This window comes from Galeopterus variegatus, unplaced genomic scaffold (assembly GCF_000696425.1).
Source record: "Galeopterus variegatus unplaced genomic scaffold, G_variegatus-3.0.2 Scaffold684, whole genome shotgun sequence".
In the NCBI taxonomy this organism is placed as follows: Eukaryota; Metazoa; Chordata; class Mammalia; order Dermoptera; family Cynocephalidae; genus Galeopterus; species Galeopterus variegatus.
The window spans coordinates 142,751-168,088 of NW_007726795.1; the positions used below are offsets into that span (position 1 = coordinate 142,751).

Here is a 25,338-nt window from a genome sequence, read left to right on the forward strand (position 1 = left end):
CGGCTGAGGTGGCCGCTGGGGCTCAGGCGGCGGGCGCGGCCGGGATGGCGAAGAGCAGCGGAGAGAATGGGCCGCGCGCGCCCGCGGCCGGAGGGAGCCTGTCGGGGACCCGAGAGAGCCTGGCTCAGGGCCCCGACGCCACAGCTGCCGACGAGCTCAGCTCTCTAGGCTCTGACTCGGAAGCCAACGGCTTCACGGAGCGCCGCATCGACAAGTTCGGCTTCATCGTGGGCTCACAGGACGCCGAGGGCGCGTGAGTGTCGCCGGGGCTCGAGACCGGGCGCGGGACTCGCGCGGGTGGGGCCTGGACTTGGACAAAATCCCCCTGAGGACCGACCGACATGTCTCACTCCCAACCAGGGACAACCGACCCCTTCCCTCTTCTGCCCCACCCCCACTTCCCCCATTGCCCCACAGACCCGCCCCCATCCTACTTCCGACCTAGAGACAGGCCAACACCTCCTCTCCCCTACCCCCACCCCGCAGCCAAACTGACCCGTCCTCTCCCCCCCAAGGATGGACTGTTGCCCTCCTCTCAACTGTGGGACAGAACAGACATTTTTCCTTTTTTTTTTTTTTAAAAAAAAGATGACCGGTAAGGGGATCTTAACCCTTGACTTGGTGTTGTCAGCACCACGCTCACCCAGTGAGCTAACCAGCCATCCCTATATAGGATCCGAACCCGTGGCCTTGGTGTTATCAGCACCGCACTCTCCCGAGTGAGCCACAGGCCGGCCCAAACAGACATTTTTCCCAAAACCACAGCTGCCACCCTGGCCTTAGGGCTGATTGACTTTGCCACCCCCCTGACAGGCTCACAGATGACTGGCGCTCCCCCACCCAACAGAAAGATATTCTCCATCTCTCCCTCTCTCCCTCATAGATGCCCTTGTCTCATCACCCCCACACCAGGAGATCTTAAGCAGACTTCAAAAGGACTGACTGCCCCACCTCCACCCTATTCCAGGACAGACTGATCCTTACCTGAAAGCACACAGATCTCTGGATGAACTGACACCCAGACATCTGGATGTGAGGGTCAGCTCCCTCACAGAAAGTCCCATCCTGGAACAGACAGTTCTTTACCCTCATGGGAGGGTCAGAGAGTGTTCTCCTCCCCCCTCAAAGGCACCTTTCTCCATTGTCACTGGCAACTGGTGGGCAGATGCTCCCTTCCCAGTACCTACAGAGTGACAGTGCCTCACCTCCAGAACAGACTGTCAGCTGCAACAGCCACACAAGCCAGCAGGCAGACTCTGTGTGTGCTGTGGGAACATGTACCTCCTCCCAAAACACAGATCTGGGTGGGGGCAGGCAGGGAGACAGCAGGGTCCCTGCTTATATAGCACACCCAGATGCCCCACCCTAGAGCACCCAGGCACCCAGCTGGCAGGCGGAGAAATGTGAGGCAGTGGAGTAGCCCCTCCCTCCAAGCTGTGCAAGCTGGGCAGCCACACTGCCACACAGGACCCCCTGAGCCTAATCTTCACAGAGATCAATGTATGGGCTGGAAAAATGGACTCTAGGCTCCACTCCCATCCCAGCTGTCCTATCACAGGATACCAGTGCTGTGCATAGAACCGACAAGCCTCCCTTCTGATGTGCCTCCCATTCAACAGAGATAGCCCCTCACAATCACCAGTGGGGGCCCATGGGGCCCAGTCATGCCCCTATTCTAGAGGCTGTTTTTCCTCCTTTTCTTTGACCAGTCATGACTGCGCAAGGCTCCCCCAGCCTCTCTCATGACTTATGGAGGTAACTTGACTATCTAAGAACCCTACCCCACACAAGCAGCCCCATAAAGGTCACTTCCAGGATTTTCCCCAGCCCCAAAGCCTTTTATTCAGCAGGCCTCCTTCTGCCTCGGAAAAATCTAGGCCCTTCCCCTAAGGGGAGTTCCTACCCTCTGTCTCCTCCAGCCCCTCCCCAGTTGCTCACAGCAGGCTAAGCCTAGTCCAGTCCAGGACTGAGAGAGCACCCCTGATTCTAATTCCTCACCCTGATTTAATGCTTTGTCACAGTTTCCAAGTGATTACTTGTGGGAACCCAAAGTGGAGTTAGGGTGTGTTTTTGTACTGGGGAGCAGTCACCAGGGATCAGGGCCCAGAGATGGGTGGGGTTTTAAGAACTGGGAAAGTAGTTCCCAGTTGCATTTGTGGGGTCTTGGAAGGAAGAGCTCAGATTTGTTGGCAAATTCTAGGGCATGAGAATTTCTACTACAATCTTATCAGGCAGTTTACCTCAGAGTGTAGAGAGCAGTGTGCTATAGTGGGAAAAGGCTGGACTTTGGAATCACACTTGCTGTCTGTGTGACCTTGGGCAAGATCCTGAATCTCTGAGCCTGTTTATTCATTGTAAAGGGCAAAAATAACACCTATTTTCAACATTACCGTGGGGATAAAATGAGATCTGGTATGTGGAGGTGCCTAGCACAAATAGTGGCCCAGAAAATGTTAGTTTCCTTTCTTTTCCATCTAAGGGTCTGAGAATTGAGGAGAAAAATGAGGGCAAACCTCTGGTATTTGTGGGCAGAGGGAGGCCCTAGTGGGAGCACCTCCCTTTGGCTGTAGTCCTCAACCAGGCAGCCAGACATCTGTCTTCCCCACCCCTCAACCACAAACCCAGGATGTGGCTCTGCAGATGCCCTCTACATCACTAGGGTCTGTAGGATCCCAGAACCACTCCTCTCACCCTCCCACTTTCTTGAGCCTATCGGTAAACCTAAAATCTCTGGTATCTGAAAGCTTGGATGTTCCCTGCTTTGTTTATCTTGTGGTTCCAAAAAAGCCAAGAGTAAGTCTCTGCCCAAAGCCATAAGAGGAGAAGTTATGGGAAGTTTCAGGGTAACTGCCCTGAACACAGTGTCATGGTTGAGGGCTAGGAGTCCATGTGCTGTCACAGAGAAGTGAAACATTAGCACTGATGGTTGCAGTAGAGATGGAAGGGACTCTTGCTCAAGATTAAAGGTCCATTTCAGCCAGCGTGGGCCAAAAGTTTCCTCAAAAAGGTCAGTTTTGGTAATTGCTGGGGACTAGGGGTATGGAAGGAAAGCAGATCAGAGATCTCAGGTGGTTGTTAGGTACCTGACATGAGTAGATCATAAAATCATAGACCTTTTGAGCTGGAAGGGATCTTAAGAGATTGACCAGCTTAGCCCTTATTTATTATACACATGAAGAAATTGAGGCCCAGAGAAGAGAGTAACTTGCTAAAGATAACTAGCATATCAGTGGCAGAACTAGGACTTGAAGCTAGGGTTTCTGACTCTCAGGTCAGGACCGTTTCCACTGCCTTCACCATCCGTAAATATGGCCTGTGGCCCCAGCAGGAAATCAGGTGTCAAACAGGTGGAACAGAAGGTTACTAGCAGGAACTTGCCTACCCTCACCTTCCCTGGCTTAGCTCAGCACTTCTGACTCTCCCAGCAGTGTAGGAGGCTAACAGGGATAGCCCAGAAGGGTAAGAGTGTGTTGTCATTAGCAGTTCATTAGACTGATCAGGTTCAGGATTGGGACCAGGCTTAGTCACCTTTTTCTCCTCAGGCCTGCAGTGGTGTACATGCTCAACTAATATTTATTTACTGAATGATTTACTGATAGACGTTCCAAGTCAGAAAACAGAAAGTGACCTTAGAGTTGGCCATCATCATACAGATAGGTAAATGGAGGCCTGAGATTAAGTGATTAGCCTCCCCTCTTCAGTCTATTAGGAGCAAAGCTGGGAATTAAACCCAGAATTCCTCATTCCCAGTCCTATGCCTTTCCACTTCTTCACCTTATCTGTCTTTTGAGCCTATTCTGCAGGGAACCTTTGGGGAGGACTGAGGTGGTGCCTGCCTGTTCTTGAGCAGTACAGGCAAGAAAGTAGTTAGCCAGCAGTGACCCAGTGGGTGGTGTAGGCACAGACAGAGTTGCTGGTAGCATTAGTTCTGGCTTAGCTGGAGAATAAGCTGGACTTTGAAGCCCAGGAAAGACCAGATGAGGGAAAGAAGTGATCTCAGCAGGGAAGGGTGGGAGAAGTGATGTCAACCATTTCTATCATCTTGGGTTAGAAATGTTTGGTGTCCCTTCTGCAGCACAGAGGAGGTGGTCACGAGGAGAAAGGAGGATACAAGTTGTATACCAGGTCTCCTGGACTGAGAGAGAAGGCGTGAGAAAGGTGGGTCCCTGGGCTTGTTCTTTTTTTCCCGTGTGATTGTCAGGACTGGCCCCCTGAAGCTGGAATTTCCCACCCAGCCTAAGTCTGCTCAGTCTGTAGGCCAGATGAGGTGAGGAGCTATGCTCTGTGAAATCCCGTGGGCGTTGGCTTCCTGTTAGGGGAATGAGAGATCTGAGCTGGGCCCAGGGAGAAACATCTGGAACAGCAGTGTTGCCTTCTTCAGTTACCCTGTTCCCTGGACCTTGCACTACTAGCCAACTATGGCAGCCTTACGACTCTGGAAATCATAGAACTGGCTTAATTGGCATCCATGTAGTTTGAGCTGTGCCAGTTTTTGTTGGGGTAAGGCCAGGGCCCTCCTGGCAGGTCAGAGCCTGCCTCCCTGACTTGCCACCACCTCTCTAGTTTCTAAGTTCAAAGCATCCACTTTTCCTGATCCCAGGAGAGCATGGGGCTGGCAATGGTGTGGTGCCTGGGTGGCCCATCTGGAAGGAGGCAGCTACACATATGGGGCCCTGGTCTGTGACTCTAGACCACAGGCCCTCCCATTTTCTCTCCTCCGTTCCTTCTCTTAGTTTCAAAGGAAAATCCGGTTTGGTGGCCCTGTGGGTATTCTAGGAACACAGACAAGACCTGACTTGGTAAAGGAAGGGGCCAGCACACCAGTTGCTAACCTGGGAAGGTACCTGTGTGTCTGCCTGCTAGGAAACCCTAGGCTGTGGGAAAGAGATAAGGCGGTGGGGCCTGCTTGATGTTTTGTCCTCCAGTATCTGGGTCTGAAACAGGAGCTCCAGAGGGGTAGTGAGGCCTGGCTCTGGTCCAGCCACCCAATCTGCTTACATGGAGGTGGGGGAAAGAAGGTGCTCTGTCCTCCCTCCTCACACAAGCTCTGGAGCCTGGCTGTCTGTGACCTTGGACATGTTGCTTCATTTCTTTGAGCCTCAGTTTCTCATCTGCAAAATGGTTATGATAATACTGACTTTGCAGGATTGTTATGAGGTTTAAATGAACTGAAGTTTGAAAAGAGGCTAGCACAGAGTAGGTGTTCAGTGAGTGTTCTTCCCCCTTTAAACACTGGAGTAGCCAGTGGTCCTGTCTTTTCATTTTCTGCTTCCCGTCTCTGGCTGTGATGAAGAGTGTCAGTGAGGCCCACCCACAGTGGGCAGGAATGAACCCTAACCCAGTGACCCCTCACTTCTCCTAAGAGGGTGGTTATCCCCATTCTGTAGATGAGCACACAGAAGACCTGAGAAGAAAGGGCCCAAGGTTTGCCAGCTGGTAAATGGCAGAACTGGGACTAGAACCTGTTTCTTGACGCTGAATCCAGTGACTAAGTCCGCTAAGGTGGCAACAGACAAGCGGCCAGGTGCTCATTAGTTCCTAAGGTCCTCACACCCAGGGCAGGAGTTAGCAGGAACCTGGCTTCCTCCCCATCCTAGTGTGGAAGGTAAGGCAAGTCTCAGTACCATTAAAATTCATGGCCATCCAAGTAGGAGAAAGGTCCAGGGAGGAAGATCCTTGGAGACGCCCTGGAAGCTTGGCCAGATCAGTCCTGGCATAGCCTTCCTATAGGTCAGAGTCCATACTGCATTGGTCTTGACTCCAGAATGTTGCATAATGACCATCTGACTTTGATCCAGTCTGTGCCTTTTGGAAGAAGCATTTCTTTGTAGGTTAGGTAAGTGAGGAATCAGAAGCTTGAGATCACTTGCAGGTAGTTAACAGTCAAGCCAGAACAGAGAAGGATCCCAGGTCTCCCATCTCTCCACCCAGTGCTCCTCCAGCTACATGGCATTGCCCATTCTCTCCCTCACTGTCAAGCCAGTTGAGCCTCCAGGCCCAGGATGTATTGCCCACCAGAGCAGAGCCCTGCCATCATATACCTCTTGTCAGTACCCTAGCTGATCACTTTCTTTATCCTGCAGGCAGCACACTGGAGGGGGAGGAGACCTTTAGCTGATTAGTCTGTGCCTGATAAATCTGCTGCCATCCTGGGCCTAGGGACCTTCTCTGGCAGGGGGAAAACTGTCCTGGCCACCCCACTGGCAAACCAACACTCCTGTTGCTTAACCTGCTTAGAAGTCCCCTATCCAGGATTTCAGGGCAGTTGCCAACGTTGGCTTTCTCTTTCCCATCTTTCCCTTCCCTGTCTCTCTTACTTCCACCCACCCTACTTCATTCCATGCCCCGTCCAGCTCCTCAGAAGCTGTCCCAGCTTAGCTCTTTGCTCCTCTTCAGGTAGAGTAGTAGGTAGCAGACTCAGCAGCCTGGGAGAGCAAGCCAAGGCTTACTTTTGCCAGCTTATCCATCTTAGCAGTGAGCTTATTTACCAAACATTTATTGAGCGCCCACTCTGCCAGACCCTGTGATTGGGACAAGGGATACAGAACTGAACAAGATGTCTGTCTTTTTGCCCTCAAGAGGTTCACAGACTGGTTGGAAAATATAACCACAAACAAATCTTTACAATGTTGAGTGATAAAGGCTGTAATTAAGGTGCATGGTTGCTCTGCAAATATATAGCAAGAAGCAGCCAGCTTCACCTACAGGATTCTAAGAAAGAAGTGGCATTTGATCCAGGCCTCAGAAGGGGCAAAAAAGGGCATTCCATTGGATGGGAAGGGACCCCTGTGCAAATTCCCTCCAAAAGCCAGCAGTTTGAGAAACGTAGTGTGCCTAGAGCAGAGGTGACAAGAAGAGTGGGAAGCAGGACAATGACATGAAGCAAGGGTAGGCTAGGAAAGTAGATTGGGCAGACCCAGTCTAGCCTTGAATGTCAGGCTGTATTTTGTAAAGGTTAGTCTGGATCTGGTGTGGAAGATGGCATAAGGAGGAACCTAACTGCAGGCAATGAGACCTGTTGGGAGAATCCAGGACAGCCCAAAAGGGCTCTGGTTAAGCCTGGTAGAGGTCTGGAGCTATGAGGATGAAGAGACTGGTAAGTCATTAGGGCTTGGTTTGTAACTGGCTGTGTGGACTGATGGGGATATGGAAAGCCTCCAGGCAACCTGAAGTGGACTGACCTCTCCCAGAGCCCAGGGCCTTCTGGCTCCAGGAAGGCAAGGCCAGCTGTGGCCTTCCTCTGAAGTGGGCAGTGGGCTGCTGCTGACTTTGCTTTATCACAGCCCTGGGCTCCCCAAGGTGCCTGGCATGGCTGGCATGCCCAGGGCACATCAAGAGGTTCTCTCCTTCCAGCAGTAGAGTGGGTTAGCTGACCGGGTTGGGGAAGGAGTGGTTCTGAGTTGTGTGGGCTCTGCCTGGTAAACATGTTGGATGGCAAGGAAGGCTGCAAGGAGAGCCAGGCTCCTCTCCAAGGGGAAAGGAGTGAAGACTGAAGGCTTGGAAAACCTGCCTTAGGGTGGCATGACAGTTGGGTGTGTAGGTTTGAGCCTTTGGGTGCAGCATAAATTGACCAGGAGGCAGATGGCAGCTGAGAGCTGGCTTGACCTCACCTGAGGTCTTTATTCTATTCTTGGAGCTGGTGCCTCTGCTGGGACAGGTGGAAATAAGTCTAGCACCTACAAGAAAGCAAATTCCTCTGTGCTTAGGGGCTCTACCAGCAGCTCTTGGAGGTGAGAGATTCTGGCTGGAAATGTGAATTTAGGCCAGCATGTGGCCAGCCTCTGAACAGGCACAGGGGCTAGGGTGCTGGTGCTGGCTTTATCACTGACCTTTGCAGTTTGTGACTTAGGCACATCTCTTCACCCAACCATGGAGCTAATGCTCCCTGTTTTTCCTCCAGCACTACTATGTGTGCAGCCCTCTGCTAGGCTTAGGATATAGACCTGGTCCTGCCCTCACAGGACTTACAGCCTAGTAGGGAATTCAGACATTAAACAAGTAGTTCCAGGTGTGGCTGTGTACAAAGGATTGTGAGGATCAAACAAGATAACTGGATTAGGAGCATAGCGTAAACAAAGACTGCTGAACAGGGATTATGAGACCCGAATCCTGGGCCTCACTGAGTCATTAACCAGTTGTGTGACCTTGAGAAAGTAGTTTAATATTCTAAACCTCAGTTGCCCCCACGTGTAAAACAAGGCAGTTTTAATGGGACAATGTCTATTTCTAACATTCTGAGACTGATGTTGGAGTATATGAAAATTGCTTTGAGAAGTAAGTGGTACCACACATGCAAGGGGTCATATAGCACATGCCACAGAAGCCAGTGCTTCCAGCATGCTCTGTTCCTCTTGTAAGAGGACCTCTCTTTGTGTGCAGGACCAGTGGCCCTCATGTCTTTGGGGACGTAATCAAATCAAAGGATGCTTTGATTTGTCTAGCACTTTAGTCTGCAAAGTGCTTTCAATTCCCATTGCCTTGCAGTAACCCTTATAGAAGTAATGGGAAATTGGTAGGGTAAGTGTTATTTTACCCTGTTCACAGACAAGGAAAACCAAGGCTGAGCAAGTGATGGATCTGGGCCTAGAACCCAGGACTCCTCCTTTCCAATTTTCCATCTTGCCAAAGCTTCTAGCTACATGTGGCCTCTTCTCCCCTCCCTGCCCCAGTCTTAGGACTTCAAGTGTCTGCACTTCTAACAGGCTTCTCAGGTTTATGTTTTGTTTTGTTTTGTTTTGTTTTGCAGTTGGCTGGTAAGGGATCTGAACCCTTGACCTGGGTGTTATAACACCATGCTCTAACCAACTGAGCTAACTGGCCAGCCCCCTTGGATTGTTTTTGTTGCTGAGTTGTTATGATGGACAGCACAACTCCTGTCCCATACACAGCCCCTCATGAGTACCCCAAGACAAGACAGGAGCAGCTGGATTGTGAAGGGCCCAGTGAGGGAGCATAAATGTGGAGAACTCTTGTTTCTCCTCAGTGCACTCCGGGCTCTGGATGCTGTGTCCAGAAGCGATCCTTCCCAGGCAGCCACTTTTAGAGGATGTAGCTTCTTTCCCTTCCCTCTCCACCTTGGCTTCACAAGAAAAGAAAACCTAAACTTGGGCTTGGGAGAGCCCGGGTACAAGACAACAGCAGATCTGTTGAATCCTGGCTCTGTCACTTTCCAGGCATGTGACCTCTCTGAATCTGTAAATGAGGTGCCAGTGGTAGCTTCTGGGGAGGGGGGCGGTATTACGAGGATCAAGGGAGATGATACTGGTAAAGCACTTAGCACAGTGTCTGCCACAAGGTAAGGGCTCCATGGAACTTGGTGGCTCTCATAATTTGAGTGTGAATTACCTTCTAAGATCTCACTTTAGGCCCTTAGGTAAGGGAGCAAGGCAGCATGGGTGTGAACATCTGGCTTCCCTCACATGCTTCCCCCACATCAGGGACTTGGGGGTACAGTAGGAGCCAGTCCCACTCAGTTTGTGGTCTGGAGCTTTCTGGCCTGCCAGGGCAGGTTGGGAATCGCCCCATCACTTCCTCACTGAGTCACTTGGAGCAGGTCCCTCAGGTGACCCTGACTCTGAGGGCCTGATCTTCCGTCTCCTTGGCCTGTGAAAATAAAGCAGAAGTGAGAGCAGAGGTGGGCCTGCAGAAAGATTCAACTCAAAGCATGCAACCATAGCGCTGCCTGGGGCCTCTGCCCTCCTGGGTAGTGTCAGTCACTTAGGGAAGGAGTCTGAGTTTGTTTCATAATTACCACCACCTGACTTCTGTGTTCCTTGTAGACTTTCATCCTGGGCTTCCTGTCCTGCCTCTGAGTGATCTGCTCCATCCTCCCATCATAGTCATGATAATGCCATTTCACAGAGGAGCCTGTATGGTAGACCAGACTTCCACCTAAACCACCTCATTTAATTCTGTGAGGTGTTGTCATTATCATAATCCCCATTTTACAGAGGCAGAAACCAAATCCCAAAGAGGTAGAGTGACTTGCCCAGCATCATGCAGTTTGTGACTCTTAGTCCACTGATCTCCAAGCTCCCCTGCAGCAAAGCTTATGTGCACCCAGCCTCATGGACAGCACTCAGTGCTAGAGTTAAGTGAGAGTAAGAGAAGAGCAGAGCCTGGATTCACTTCCCAGTGACATCTCCTGCTTGCAGTGGACCTTAGCCAGGTACTAGCTTGCTGAAAACCTGATTTTCCTCATCTGCAAAAGAAGGTTGATAATTAGAGGACCTATCTTCATGGGCCTGTTGTCAGGATTAAATGAAATAATTTAAGTTAAGTGTTGAGCGCAGTGTCTGCTGCATAGCAAATGCCTGCTAACTGTTGTAACAGATATTCAATTAAGTTAATTGAATGTTATTGAATTGTAATGTTGTAAAAGGCTGTTGCTAAGCAGATCTGTGCTCAACCCTATGCTGGCCTTCAAGGAAGATCTAGAGCTGGTATTGGGCCAGAGAGGGAGTGCCCTTTATCAGGCTCTTTACCCACCTGATCTCAAGGTAGAGGACAATATTTCCACCTCACTCCTGAGGAAACTTTGTGTCTGCTTTCACAGAGCTATTGAATTGGTCAATACACATTTATTGAGGGCCAGCTAGGTACCAGGCACTGTTCTAGGCCCGGGACACACTGTAGAGAATGAGACTGTCAGAGCCCCTGCCTCTAGGAGCACACCTTCTCAGGGAATGATGCCTCAGCAGAGTGGACAGTTGGGTAGAGAAACTGTACCCGCTTTACTGGACTGCTTACATTCCCCCAAAAAGCCTTGCCCTTTCCTATTAACTCGAACTTGCACATACTGGACCTTCTGCCTGGTGTGTCCTTTCCCCTTTCTCAGCCTGGCCACTTCCTGTCACCCTTCAAATCCCAATTCAAAAGTCAGCTCCCCTTTAAAGCTTTCCCTGAACATCCCCTGCCCTCATCCTGGGGACGTATTGCAGTCTCCTAGCACCTCTTACACGCTTCTGTGATAGCACTTCTATGTATACTGATTATTTACCTATTCATGTGTCCTTTGCCAGATTGACCTCAAGGACAGGACTGCATTTTATTTGTCTTTGTAGATTCAGGGACTGGAACAGAGGATCTAGAGAGATGTGTGTGGAATAAAATGAGGTGCTGATTGTGCTCTGTCCCTGGAATAGTTAGAGGAAAGGCTTTGTAGAGATGAGAGGGAGTTCTGAACAAGGCCTCCCAAGATGAGTGGCACTGAATTAGAGTTGGTGGGAGGGCAGGTTTGGGAAGGGATGACTAGGGATAGGACTAGGGGAGAAAGGAGGGATGTGCAGGGAACAGGGGGGCCTGAAAGCCAGAGCCTGAGCCTTCTGTTGGACCAAGAGGGTAGTAGGGAGCCATGAAAGAGTCTGGGCAGAGGAGGAGCCTTATATGAACAGTGAGTCAGGACTCATTTTGGTAAGATCTATCAATAAGATCAAGTAATTTGGTAAGGATGGGTGAGGGGGCATACATGAGTCAGGGTGGCTCCTGGGTACCTTTGGTGAGATTGTGATCCAAGAACCCTGTCACTAGCAGGGAACTTCAAGTACCACTCTGCATGGTAGGTGTTGGGTTTGGGAAAGGGATGTCTTCTATTACAAATAGTCTCCATACCTTTCTGCAGTTGTCAGGAAGAGCTGCTCTGGGGGGTTCTGCTGTGGTCTGTGCTCTTCCCTTGCTGAATGGGCTGGAGGAGGGGGACTGCTTGCTTTTTCTAGCCAGCAAGACTGGTGCTTAAAGGAACTATTTCTTCCTTCTCACAGTAAGCAAGGTAGAGCTAAGCAGAGTGGAGAGCTGGGCAGAGGCCCAGGGCACCAAGGCCAGTGAAGGGTGGAGAGAAACCTGTTTACCATTGTGCACTGACCCAGGGCTGGAAGGAGCAGAGCCAGGGAATTCCTCATGGGAAAGAGAGGCAGGCCCAGAACTGGCCTGCACTGGGAGTGAGGGAGAGTAAAGCAAGCCAGACTCTCTCACCCATATAGGGATCCTGGACACTTCCAGCCAGCTCCAAGGTGGAGTGGCCTGGTCGTGAGAGGGAGTGCCAGGCTGCTGCAGACCATCTTCCTTTTCCACACAACTCACAGCGTGGCCCTGCGCAGAATACTATCCTCACGGCCACAGGCCCCCCTGGCTGTCTGGGGAGGGGGTGGACTCACTGGGTGATCTCACAAGCCTCCCAGTCCTGTCAACCAGCCATTTGCACACCACCAACCTACCCTCTCTCAGACTCTGGTTTTCCATCATCACTTCTTATAGAACTGGTCTAAAAGCTATTTATACTTTTCAGGCATTCCCACCTCTTAGGGTAATGAACTCCAGAGGTTGTTACTCAGCCTGCAAAGTAGGTCAGCCTTTTGTTTATCCTCACTTCTCTTTCGAGCTCTGTGTGGAAGAGGGAAACTCCTCCACCCTCATCTCTGGATCTGTGATTGACTGTGCTGTCTCTGTACATCCACTCCCCGATTTTCCACACTTTGGTGGGACTTCCTCCCACTGCCTCCTCACTGTCCTGGAGACCCAAATGTGAGAGGCCACTTTCATGTTATTCACTCCTGCCCTTCTCAGCACAGAAGTCACCTTTACCATTGCTCTCTGAGGAGATGGTGAAGAAAAGGGAAGGGAATGTGACAGGGATTGAGACCCTGTCATGTGTGGGATGCTTTATATGTATTGCATAAATTATGCTCAAGTGGCAGCTTCCAATTCCAAGCTGTGTAACCTTGGGCAGTTTACTCAACTGTACTGAATCTTAGTGTTCTTCTATTAAGTGGAGATAATGAAAGCTACCTCCTTGGGGAATTGTGTGCCTCTGCAGTCCTTGGCAGAGCTAGTACACGGGCAGTGCTTAAAATATGTCAGCTCTTATCCGTCACTTTATTCTACCACTGCTCTCTGAGGAGGTGGCATTGCCCCCATGTTATAGACAAGGGGAGTGGAGCAGCTTGCCTCGTTTTACACAGCTGTAAAGTAGTAGAGCTGGGGTCAGAGGCTGGGAGTTATAGTTGTGTGTCACTGAGCAAACTACGTAATCTCTGGGGGCCACAATTGCTTCATGGGTAAAACAGGAACAATCCTGCCCTGCCTACTTCAAAGGGCTGTGCATGGGGACCAGTCAGATGAGAAAGGGATGTGAAAGTGCTTGGTGAACTGCAACTACCAGCCACCTAATAGCTACCATTTGCTGCTCACCTGCCAGGCTGAGCCCTTGTACACATTTATTCCTCATTGCAGCCCCATATACGTGAGGTGTGCATTATGGTCGCACTTAAGGATGAGGAAGTTGAGGCTTAGGAGGTCTAGTGTTTTGCCTGTGGTCTCCCAGGTAGTAGATGGAGGAACTGGAATAGATACCTAGGTTGGTTGGCTTCAAAGTCCCCACTCTGTTTATTCTCCTTCATGCCTCACTTGACCTTCCCAATGGGTTAGATGGGGAGGATCTATCCTGTGGTCTATGATGGCAAACTTTCTAGTTCGGTTGTGCTTTTTTTCGTTTGGGCCGGTTTGGTGAGTGAGGTTTGGAGGTGGGCGGGGGGAGGGGGTAGTTTGGCTCCTTGGGAGCAAGTTTATCTTCCACCATAATATAAAGGGGACATAAGCATAGTCACCACCCCTGCTAAGTCTACCAAGCTGGAGGGGCTGAGATCTGGTTTGGTAGAAAGCAGATGTCTGGAAGGAAAAGGGTAGAGAGAGGCCTAGCCTTTCGTCTCAGTAGCCTTGGGAACTGGGCTTGTCCCTCTGAGCTTTTGAAAGCCTCTAGCTTCTGGGTTTCAGGAGAAGGCTAGGGAATGAGGAGCCTGCAGAGAATGGGGTCAGCAGAGTGTCACTGCCACCTTTGTCCATGACATGGCACAGCACGGCGAAGCCTAGCTCAACCAGGGAGCCTGACATGATCTGTGATTAGGCGCCATCTTTGTCTCCTTAGCAAACGGGAGATTGCCGAGGCTTACCATCTCCAACTGACGTTGTGCTTACAAGCTATGCCCATCCAGCATATTGGCCTCACCAAGCATTACTAGGTATGGGCAGGCCTCTCACTGGGGCAAACTCTAGAGGAGGGGGTCAGACTGTCTCCAGGGATTTGGGGGCCAGAGATCGAGCCACACAGTGGCAACTGGAGAATGGTTTGATTTCCACACATCCTTCCCCAGGGAAGTCAGAAGCTGCACACGAGTCACTGTGGCAGAGGGGAAGCCTTGATTCAGCCACTTACTAGTTTTGTCAGTTTGCCCAAGTCATACAACCTCTCTGATCAGGTCCAGTCTCTCATGGGCCAAATGGAAATAGTAATTAATCTATGAGGGCTCCACCTCACTGCACTATTAGAGGAACAGAATTGCTGTAGGAAGTGGCTTGCAGCCCCTGAATGCAGTGCAGACGAAAGTAATGATGTCATGGAGGCAGGTACCTGTTGAGAACCTGTGAGGTATGTGGTGGGAGTTACAGAAGTTCCAGACCTCCAGTTAGTGGGGAACCACGCTGAGCCATATAAGCAAGTTGTAATGAAGTGCTCACTTCAAACTTCATGTTTTGACCCATTCGTGAATTGGTGCTGAAATCAGTTTCAGGGGATGGTGACCAGAATTAAAATAATAAATAAGTAAAATAGAATAATATAAAATTCAACTGAAAATATCAGAGTGCGTTATTAGTACGTGTAAGAGCAACTTGTTTCATAAAATGTGTATTTCAGTTGTATGTGTATAAAGTCCTTCTAAAATATATTTCTTACTGTGGCTCTCAGTTTGAAATGTGTGAGAAATGATGTTCTAAGCCAGAGTGAAGGTCTTTAGGTTGGAGGACAGTTAATGAGATCAGGGCAGGCAGGCCTGCAGGCTGTGTGGAGGCTGAAGGTTTGGCCTCTGGAGGCAGAAGAGTGTAGTGCAAGGGTCAAGAGCATGGGTTGTGGAGTCAGACAGGCCTGAGTTTGAGTCCCAGCTCTGCCACTTAAACTACATGGTCCTAGGGCCAGCCCGTGGCTCACTTGGGAGAGTGTGGTGCTAATAACACCAAGGCCACGGGTTCGGATCCCTATGTAGGGATGGCCGGTTAGCTCACTTGGGAGAGCGTGGTGCTGACAGCATCAAGTCAAGGGTAATCTTAAAAAAAAAAAAAAAAAAAAAACAACGTACACGGTCCTAAATAAGACACTTAACCTTACTTAGTCTTAGATTCTACTGTAAAATGAGGAGAATAATATTATGGTAGGGATATTATGAAATGTACATGTGATAGATGTATGTAAAGCATTAAGAAATTGGTAAGTAGTAAACAACGTACATATGGTCACTACTGTTGCTGATGCTATTATTATTGTTGTAGTTGTGGGTTTTTTGTTGTTTGTTTTTTTGTTTTGTTTTGTTTTTGTTCAGGGATTATAGTTGTGGTGTTTAATGTTATATTGGGGCTGAAGGGTTACTGTGACTTGGAGAGGGTAGAAGGAAGGGCATTCCAGGTAGAGACAGACAAGAGGATGACAAGGGATGAGCATGTATGTGCTTGCTATGAGAGGGGCTGAGAATTGTGTAGAAGGGATTCCTGTCTCAGACAGCAGTTGGATCAGGTGCTTTCTGAGATCCTGAATGACTCAATTGAAGGATAAGTGAAACTTCTGATTTGTAAAAAATGAATAGCCTACAATTTTTCAGGAACACATCCTGTGCAGAAAGAGATGTCTAGCTGCAGTTATAAAGCGTGTGGTATGCTGAGTGGTGGGTACAGCCGGACTCCAGTGTTATCCTTTTCACCATCCTGAGGTAGATTAAAGTCCTCTGCAGTTGAAGGAGAGCCATTCAAATGACCATATTTCCTGAAATTTTCTCCAGTTTTAGGTTTGAAAAATCAAAATGGATCTTTCAATTGACAAGTACATTTAAAGTAGTAGGGGAAAGAGAGAGAGATCAGATAAGGGGCATAAAGAATAAGTATGTTTTATAACAGTGAATATGCTAATAAGAAAATTTTTTAAAAAGGAGTAGGGTTTTTTGTTTGTTTCTGAGATCTTGCTAAATCAGTGATGTAGCTTAAAATCCATGGTGTCTTAGAATACAGGAAATATGGTCACTTGTTTTATGACCTATTGAAATTCCAGTGTGAGGTTTGATGTTGGGGCTCTGAAACTGCCAAAGCTGTTATCTGGCATAAGTTAAAAGAACTCTCAACTTAATGTGTTTCTCTGTGTATCTTCAGTTGGGAGAGTGGGTATCTCTGAGGTCCTGCAGTCGGGTTTTATCAATAAAGCCAGACCCTAGTGTTGAGGTGTCAAATGGACATGTATTTATTTATTTTCTTTTTCACCATGCTGCACAAAGGCAAACAAATGAGCATGTATTTAATCACATGGGAATTCTTTGGAAACTGGTCGTCTCAGGTGAAAGCCTTGCCCTCTGTGAGCCTCAGTTTCCTCATCTGCTCAACGGGGGGATTGGATCAGATATTATCTTCATACATAAATTCCTGTTGACTCAGTGTGGGCACCCTTCCGTTTAGTTAACTAGAAGGCCCATACCCTGCCTTGCTGCATAAATGAGTGCATTGTGGGTGGTGAAATGTGTCATGGCCTGGGATGTGTGGGCCCTTGGTTTCTGCTTCCTGGGTGTTTGAGTGTTGCCTGGAGAGGTGGGTCCCTTTGTAAATTACCTGACCTAAAGGCTTGGTCCCTGCTTTTCTCTTATCAGGGAAAGAAGGGAAGGGAGTGTCCTTGTGCCCTAGTTCTGCCTCTTATGTGGTGAAAGAGGCAGCAGTTGGGAGGGGGGGACGGGGGAGAGGTGACACGTCAGTGTGTTGAGGGGGCTTGGTTTGCCCCAGGCTGTAGTCTCTCCTCAGCTGTTCAGCTCCAAAGCCTAGGCAGTTCCCCAGATCAAGTGCACTGAAAAAGAGAACCTGCCCTTTTGGGTCTGAGAGACCTCAGCTCTGCCAGGGCACCTCCCTCTGTTCTTCCAACCAGTAAAAGTCATAGCAGCACATTTCCTTCCAGCAGAGAGAGAATCAAAGACTGGAGGGCTGGGCCAAGCCCCAGCCTCACTGTGTCCTGTTCCTGGGAGCCTCCTCTGAGCTGGCTGCCCTGAGTGCCTCCACCCTGTGCTTTCTGGGAGGTCAGGCAAGACTGAGTGCTGGCTCATGGCTAGAATCTGACTTGGATTTGACTTCGGGTTTTTCCACTGATTTGCTGTTTTTGCTGATTGACTCTGAGCAAGATACCCTCCCTGGGTATCTTATCTCTCTGAGCCTCTGTTTCCTCAATTGTCATTAATATATCTATATCTATATCTATATCCATATCTCTATATAGATACAGATTCTTTTTTTTTTTGCGGCTGGCCAGTACCTGATGGAACCCTAGACCCTTGGTGTTATAAGCACCATGCTCTAACCACCTGAACTAACCAACCAGTCTAATATTTTATTTTTTTAATACTGTCAAGTACTTTTTTTAATTGGAAAAAAAAAAAAAAAGAAGAACCCACCAGAAGCACAAGAAAGAAATGTAAAAAATCTGCAAACCAGAGCCGGCCCAGGGCTCACTTGGGAGAGTGTGGTGCTGATAACACCAAGGCCACGGGTTCGGATTCCATATAGGGATGAATGGTTAGCTCACTGGGTGAGCGTGGTGTTGACAACACCAAGTCAAGGATTAAGATCCCCTTACCAGTCATCTTTAAAAAATAAACAAAAAAAACCCCCCTCCAATCCACCACTTTAAAATAACTTTAAGAAAAGAGTGTGTATATGTGGAGAGATGCAACACACACACACATACACACATACATATGTACACACACACCTATATGTATTTTTTACCAATATTGCTCTGCAGGCTAAATGAGAAATCATGTATAGAAAGCCTAGCCTACAGATGTTGATCTGCTTCTTCTCTTTGCTCCTCAGAGTGATGTGAACTTATGAATTCCTGGAGACCTGCTCCTTGCAGGAAGCTCACTCAATTGATTTACCCTCTGGCTAAGCTAGGGATTTGTGCCCCAGCCCACCTCTGCCTGCTTTGGTGCTGGTCTGCTGCCTGTGGTGGGTTTCAATGCTGAGGGGTTTTCCCCACATTCAGGGCCCACCAGAACATCAGCTCCAGGAGAATCGGGACATTGTTCTAGTCACAGGAACACATCCCCACAGCCTGCTCTTACTCTAGAACAATGCCAGCACAGTTGTGATAGCTGCTCAGTCAGTAGATGTTGCAAGAATACAAAAGGTGGTGTCTGATGGGCTTTGAAGTATGTGTAGGGTTTTAATAGGTGGAGACAACTTGGGGAACATTCCGGCAAAGGGACTGGCATGAGTGAAGGTTGAGAGGTAAGAAAAGGCCAAAGCGTAATTGGGGAAACTCTGAGTAACTAGTTTGGCTTGAGTGAAGAGGTGAGTATGTTATTTCTGTACTTGTTTGACTAGTTTTTGCATCCAACACTGCAACTTGCACAAAGGCCCTCTAAAGAGGTTTATTTTCTGAGACAGACCCAGCACAAGAATGCATTGCTTTGGTACACAGATGCAGACACTCGTCCTCTGCTCCAGAGAGGCACAGTGACTCCTGGCCCCATGACACATTGGGAGAGTAGGCACTTGAACCTGGTGTCTCTCTGGCCTCTGCCTTCCAGGGAGGGGGGCAGTGTTCCCTTTCATCTGCAACAGGTCATTCATGAGTTAGTGGCCCAAAAGGGAATGGCAGGATGAAGGGCAAGGGAAGTGGGGTCCAACCAGGCTAGTGGCTGGGCTGAAGCCAGGGCCTTTGCTTCTCTTGGCACGTCTGATGGGCCCTGCCCTCTGCTCTACAGGCTGGAGGAAGTCCCCCTGGAGGTGCTGAGGCAGAGGGAGTCCAAGTGGCTGGACATGCTCAACAACTGGGACAAATGGATGGCCAAGAAGCACAAAAAGGTGAGGGGTGGGGCCTTGGGCCTTGGGCTGGGAGTTGGCAGCCTGAGGAGGAGGAGGAAGAGGGTGGAACTTCATCAGCTTAGGACAGCAGGGGCTTCTCCAACTGCCAGACTGTCTTAGGTGTCTTCTGTCTGCCAGATGGGGAGCAGAAGCTGGCTGGAAGGCAGGGTGAAGGTTGGGCCCTCACAGATGACTTCAGATTCACACAGAACTTTGTCCTGGAGTTAAACTTCAAAGCTGCTCTTAGCCACTAGTAGCCCTTGGCAGCTTTCCTCTAGCCCTTCTGGCAGAAGGCCTTAAGTGCTGCTCACTACCTATCAGGGAGGCCTTTATAATTACCAATAAGAGCTAACAGGTATGGAACATGTGCAGCATGCTGGGCACTTGACTCGGTTAATCCTTATAACATGCCAAAGAGGTTAGTAGTAGTAGTACTATCTCCACTTTACAGATGACCTGCAGAATGAAGATTTGAACCCAGGAAGTGTAACTTTAGCACCTGCCCTCTTAACCATCACAGTAAGGGGCCTTCTTCACCCTCTAGATTAATTTGATGACTCCCCTCTTGCCTCCTGGCTGAAGCAAAAAGAAGGAATAGAAACCTCACAGTTTACAAATGGTCCCCATAAAAATGAAAACAGTCAGTTATCCTTTTCTAGTAAGGCTATCTTTAGGCACTAGCTCTCTCACCCTGTGGGAACGTCCTTGCCCACCCCTGTTAAGTGTGTGTGCTGATGTCCTCAGCCATCCTTGGCTGCCCTCAGCCTAGAGTAGGACTGTCCAGAGCCTCACAGCTGGTGTCTCTGCACAAGTTCCCAGTCCACAAAGGGGACTTCTGTTGCCTCAGCAGTGTCCACACCAGGCCTTGCCCTGGGAGCTCTTCCTGCCTGCCTGCCTGTGGAGACTTGGACTCTCCCTATGGTCAGGAAGTCACAACACAGGAAAGGCAATACCTGTTTCAGGAAGTGGGCTCAGACTCAACACTTCTAGACTCATCCCAAGTCCTGGTGACAGCTGAGCATTGTTTGCTGTCATCAGCTGGCACATTGGTGTGGTCTAGGCTGGCACAGCTGGCTGCGAGGCCTAGCAAAAAGCTCGGGATGAAAAGTCAGGTATGAGCTTGGGCCCAGCTCCACTCCCTTCTTCTCTTCATGCCTGTGGCTAGCTGTGTAACTTTAGGCAAGTCACTTCACCCTCTCAGCCTCAGTTTCTCTGGTGAAGTGGGAGTGATAATCCTGTTGTGAGGCTCCCACGAGGTGGTGACTACCAGTGCTTTATAGAGGTTAAAGCCCTGTGCCATGGGAGGAGAGGCTCACCCAGGCGTGGGCTTTCTTGTTGTTCCATGTGGGCTTTGGGATACTCTTTTTTTGCTTATTAGAAAACCTTTTTCTCTTTAAAAAAAAAAAAAAATTTAAAGGCAGTTATTCCTCAGCTGCTTCCTGCTTGACTCTGTGGTCTTTTTTTCTGCCTCATCACCCCCCAGGCTCTTGCCCTGAGCTGTCTGATGTAGTGATGGGTAGTTGGCAGGGACAGTGGCTCTGGCCTTCTTGCCTCAGCCTCCTTGCAAAGGGTGGTTCCAGAGGGGAGCCTTGAGGAGCTCCTCTCAGCAGAGCAGCCAGCAGCACTTCCTCTTCCCTGGTGCTTCCCTGGCACTGTGGTTAGAGTCTGAGGGCTGCCCCTGCCCAGCAGAGGCCTCCACAGGATTGCTTCAACCCACCCTACCCAGAAGCCTAATCCACTGCTCCGCTCCAGACGAGAGCCAATACATGGTACTCCTCCTGCCGCTGACCCTGCCCTGGTAGCTCTTCCTGCCCGCCTATGGAGGCTTGGGCTCTTCTCTGGTCAGGAAGTCATGGCACAGGAAGGACAGTACCTGTTTCAGGAGGTGGGCTCAGACTCAACACTTCTAGACTCATCTGAGTTCTGCTGAGAGCTGCCTTCCTTCCCCGTCTGCCAGCTGTGTCCAGAACAGAATTCTGGGCCTGCAGGGAGGCAGGGCTGTGGCTGGAATGGCTGTCTTCCCCTGTAGGGCCCTGCCCTGGGGGTCTACCCTGCCCTCCCATAGTTCATCAGGCAAGGGTATAGCCTCACTATTGTCATGGAGATCTCCTTTCCCAGCATTGTCTCAGAGAATGCTAATCTTTTGTGCTTTCTGGGAGCACTTTCTCATGCTTTATCCTTACTGATCCCTACCATCCTCCCTAAGGCAGGCAGGTAGAGATTACCATCTTCAGAACCTTTGTGCTGGGCCGGCCCGGTGGCGCACTGCTACAGTGCGCCGCTTGGAAAGCTTGGCAGCACTCTCGCCGAGGGTTCGGATCCCATATACAGACCGGCCGCTCACTGGCTGAGCGAGGTGTGGCGGCCGCTCACTGGCTGAGCGAGGTGTGGGAGCAACACCGTGGGTTGCGATCCCATTGCCCGTCCCGGTCCGGTACGGGCGCGACACTGAGGGTTGCGATCTGTTGCCGGTCACGAAAAAAGACAAAAAGGAAAAAAGAAAAAGAACCTTTGTGCTGAGGAAGACAGTGGAGGCCAGAGTGAGAAAGGCTAGCTATACTCCTGGCTCTCTGTCTCCAGCTCCTCAGCCCCGCAGCCTCAGGCCTGTAGTGAGAGCGGGGCCTCTCTGGGAAACTTAGTGGACTGAAAGTGTTCCAGGGCTCTTCTGGAGCAAGCCAAGTATGATAGGGGCTGTGATGATGGGGGGCCTGCCTCCTGCTGAGCTTGGCCCTGGGGGCAGCTTGAAGGGCCTGTGACTCTGGGCTGTACTAGATTCCTTTGCCAAAGCCTGCCCAAAGTGGCTTCCTTAAGGAGACCATTGTCCCACAGCAGTGGGGAACTGTTCCCAGGGTTTGGAGCAGTTCCCTTCTGCTCCCTTCCTCTTCCCCCTGTCCCAGAAGGGCTAGCTTGGCTCCTCTGACCAGCCATTGCTGCTCTCTCTGCTCTGCCCTCAGCCTGTCTGCCTGTCTCCTTCCTGGTTCTTGACCCTCTCTGACCCTTGGAAAGTTTTCTCTTGTTTGCACTGGTCTTCAGGAAGGCCAGGGTTCTGTGTCTCCCTCCTCTTAAGAGCTTCCAGAGGGACTGTTTGAGGGGGTTTCCAGGTGAGGGGAAGTTAGGTGTGAACCAAGGCCCTGGAACTTCCATGTCAGGCAACCTCCTGGGATGGAGGGGTGGAGAGGAAGCCATCACTTACTGAACACAGACTATGTGTCAGGTCCCACGCTAAGCGCGTTTTTCATCAGGGAGTGTCATTGACCAACCCCTCCAAAATCCACCCCCAGCATTCCATAGGAGTGGTGCCTCTGCGTTTGCCCTCACTCTCCTTGACGGGTCAGGGCAGCTGCCTTCAGAGCCTCATTCTGGTCCCAAGCCCAGGGGGAGCCCCCACCCCGTCTATCTCTGAGAGACCAGTGAAGTAGAAGTGCACATGGCTGGATCCCTGGGTCTCTGACTGTGTGACCTCAATTTTTCCCGCTCTGTGTCAGTTTCTGCATTTGTAAAAGACACGATAGTTTTTCAAACTGGGTTTTGGCAGCAGCAGACTTTTTCTGATAAAAACAGCTAGCCTGAATTGAGCACTAACTCTGAGTCATGAGCTACCTCAAACACTTCCTCCCTTATTTCTCCCATTTTGTGAGTGGCAGGGACGACCTGGGCCATTTTAGCAAGGGCCCCGATCAGGACTCACACCCAGGCCAGCTGCCTCTGCCCCAGGCTGGTGACCTCGGGAGCTCTGGGTCAAGAAGAGGAGAAGAGAGGAAATTCTTTTTTTTTTTTTTTAAAGATGACCGGCAAGGGGATCTTAACCCTTGACTTGGTGTTGTCAGCACCACACTCAGCCAGTGAGCGAACCGGCCATCCCTATATGGGATCCGAACCCGGGGCCTTGGTGTTATCAGCACCGCACTCTCCCGAGTGAGCCACAGGCCGGCCCAAGAGAGGAGATTCTTGACCAAAACAAAGAGGGAGCCATTTGAGCAGCTCCTCTCTTTCTTCTGAATTCTGAGGTTTCTTCCCTCCAGGCTGGCTGTGTCCTGCCACAGGGCTGCTTAAACCAATGCCCTGCACAGTGAAGATCCTCTCCTGGGGAGAAATTGTGGGGCTTGCCCAACTTGGATGGTTCCATTTTAATTCAGAAAATAGTTGTGGGGGTTCGGAATTCTATGGTAGACCTCAGGAATGCCTGTCTTGTCACTGGAGCAGGAGATGTGAGACTGCCCTTACCTTGTGGCAGCATATCTAATTGCAGTCACCCCCGACACCTCCACATAGGATCTGCATTGTCGCAACAGTAGGAGAGTCCTCTTTTCTCCCCTTTCCGCTCTTGCTGACGTGCTCTTGCACTTGCAGAGGGGCTGGGCTGGGAAAGCTGCCTGGGAGGATGCATGGACACAGCTGTCCTTTTGACTTTCAGATCCGTCTGCGGTGCCAGAAGGGCATCCCGCCTTCTCTACGGGGCCGTGCTTGGCAGTACCTGTCAGGAGGCAAGGTCAAGCTACAGCAGAACCCTGGAAAGTTTGACGTGAGTTTCCCTTCCTTTACTCTGCCCTTTCCATGTCTCTCAGAGTCCTCCTCATGACAGCGATCCTCCGTGTGCTTACCTGGACCTCGGCAGGATGAGCAGTCAATGGAACCTTCAGTCATATACCTGACTGTCCAGGCCCCGGGAGGCCAGACTGGCCCAGTCCTGGGTACTTGTAACCCCTGGAGGCTCTGCTCGTCTGAGGCTCCAGCCCTGAGCAGACCTCAATGGAATGGACAGATTTGTTACCCCTCATTCTAGCTCTTTCTCTTGACAGCCACTCAAGTTTACTTTCTTGGGCTCAGTGGGCTACATCCCAATGCTTGGTCATCAGGAGAGGGCACTCAGACCACTTCTCTGATTGCCTTGGGTTCTGCACTCTGGGTCTTTGAGGGCTTGCCCAGCAGGACCACAGGACCCTGAACATTTTCTGGCCTCCCATTTTCTACCCTTTCTAATGCCTCACCCACACCCAGCCAGACACAGTCCACCTGGGTTGCTCGTAGGGTTGTCAGCCCTGGGGGTGGCAGAGCCAAAACAGTATCGCCAGGGGTCAGAAGCCAGTCAGTGGCCAGAGAGGGTGCCCTTTGCTGCCATGCCTTCCTCTGCCCTGCGGCTGGCTAGAGTAAAATACTCCTCCATTCATTCACTGAGCTGGGCAGCTCCTCTAACTTGCTCCCCTAGGGAACTATGGGGAGGCAGTTGGCCAGCTCTTTTTTTAACATACTTCATACTGTCTTCATTCCTGTCTTGTCAAACCTGTTCTCTTGGAAGGGTGGGTGGGGGCAGGGCAGCCTAGAGTTTCTGCTATTGACCTGGAGAGGGCAAGAACTGTTAGCTGACAGCACTTGGACGGGGGTGGGGGGGTGGGGGGGTGGGGGGAGATGAGGTGGGGTTCTGGGGTAGGCAAAAGGAGAGGGCCCTGGTGGAGAATCTGGCTGGGGGCATCTCTGAATTGGGGTGACTGTATTATCCCACAGAGTACCAATACCAGGCCCCACTAGAGCAGCCTCTTGACTCCAGAGTTTTCCACCCAGTGGCTACATCTCTTCCATTTCAAAGGACTGTTGTCCTGGGCAGAGTGGGAGGCTCAGGGTGGGAGCCCCATTTCAAGTCTGTAGCTTACGTCAGCCTGCCAGAGCCCAGGCATGAGAGCTGAGACTGTGGGTGACGTGGCCAGCCTCTTGGTGGCACAGTTCAGCAGGTGTGAGCGCATCCATAGTGTGCAGAGTACAGAGCTCTGTGTGTGTGTGTGTGTGTGTGTGTGTGTATGTGTGTGTAGTGGTGCATACAGAGAGGAATCAGCCACCCCCATCTCTGGAAGTTTGCTTGTAGAAGAAGGTAGATTTGCCAAGAAAGGCCTTCAGTGCACAGAAGCTGAGTGGTGAGTCCCTGCAGCAGTCCTAGGGGCTGGAAGATTGGTTTGCACGTACACGTGGAAGGACTTTGCCTGTAGGTGACCCAGAGGAAGCAGACAAGGATGAGAAGCTCCCTCTGGCTGCTGTGGGTATGTGAGCCAAGGGAGGGTACAGTGAGGGCCCTGTGGTGGCAGCATACCACCACTCCCACCCCAGGGCACTCTGTTTAACTCTGCAGCCCTGGTGGCCGACCCCAACCGCAGAAGTCAGGGCAGGTTCTATAGGTTCTAGCGGCTCCACCTTCTCCTGCACTTACTATTTCTTCCTCCTTCCTTGGGCAGGCAGGTCCTTCCTGTCCTTTTTTACCTGGTTTTCTTCTCTGGCTTCACCTCATGATGGCTCCTGCACCTCTCAGGCTCATGGAGGCTGCAGGCCCATACCTGCCAGCAGCCTGCACCTGCCTTTGATTCCCAGCGCCCTTTTTCCCTGAAGGCCCCTTCTCCTTTCTCACCAACCATGTGCAGTTGAGTGCCTTGGGCTGCTGAGGTACCAGATGAACACATTAGAGGAACTGACTTCTGG

At 50.5% G+C, this 25,338-nt stretch overlaps 1 protein-coding gene across 1 annotated transcript in view; it reads left to right on the forward strand.

The window, feature by feature from the left end:
* The first annotated feature begins 6 nt into the window (after window positions 1-6).
* TBC1D10A (TBC1 domain family, member 10A) overlaps window positions 7-25,338 on the forward strand; it is a 30,716-nt gene continuing 5,384 nt past the window's right edge. The window contains exons 1-3 of the mRNA XM_008571363.1: window positions 7-253; window positions 18,777-18,876; window positions 23,291-23,398. Of these exons, the coding sequence (XP_008569585.1) occupies window positions 45-253; window positions 18,777-18,876; window positions 23,291-23,398 (417 nt within the window). The 5' untranslated portion in view covers window positions 7-44. The remainder of the gene's footprint in view (window positions 254-18,776; window positions 18,877-23,290; window positions 23,399-25,338) is intronic.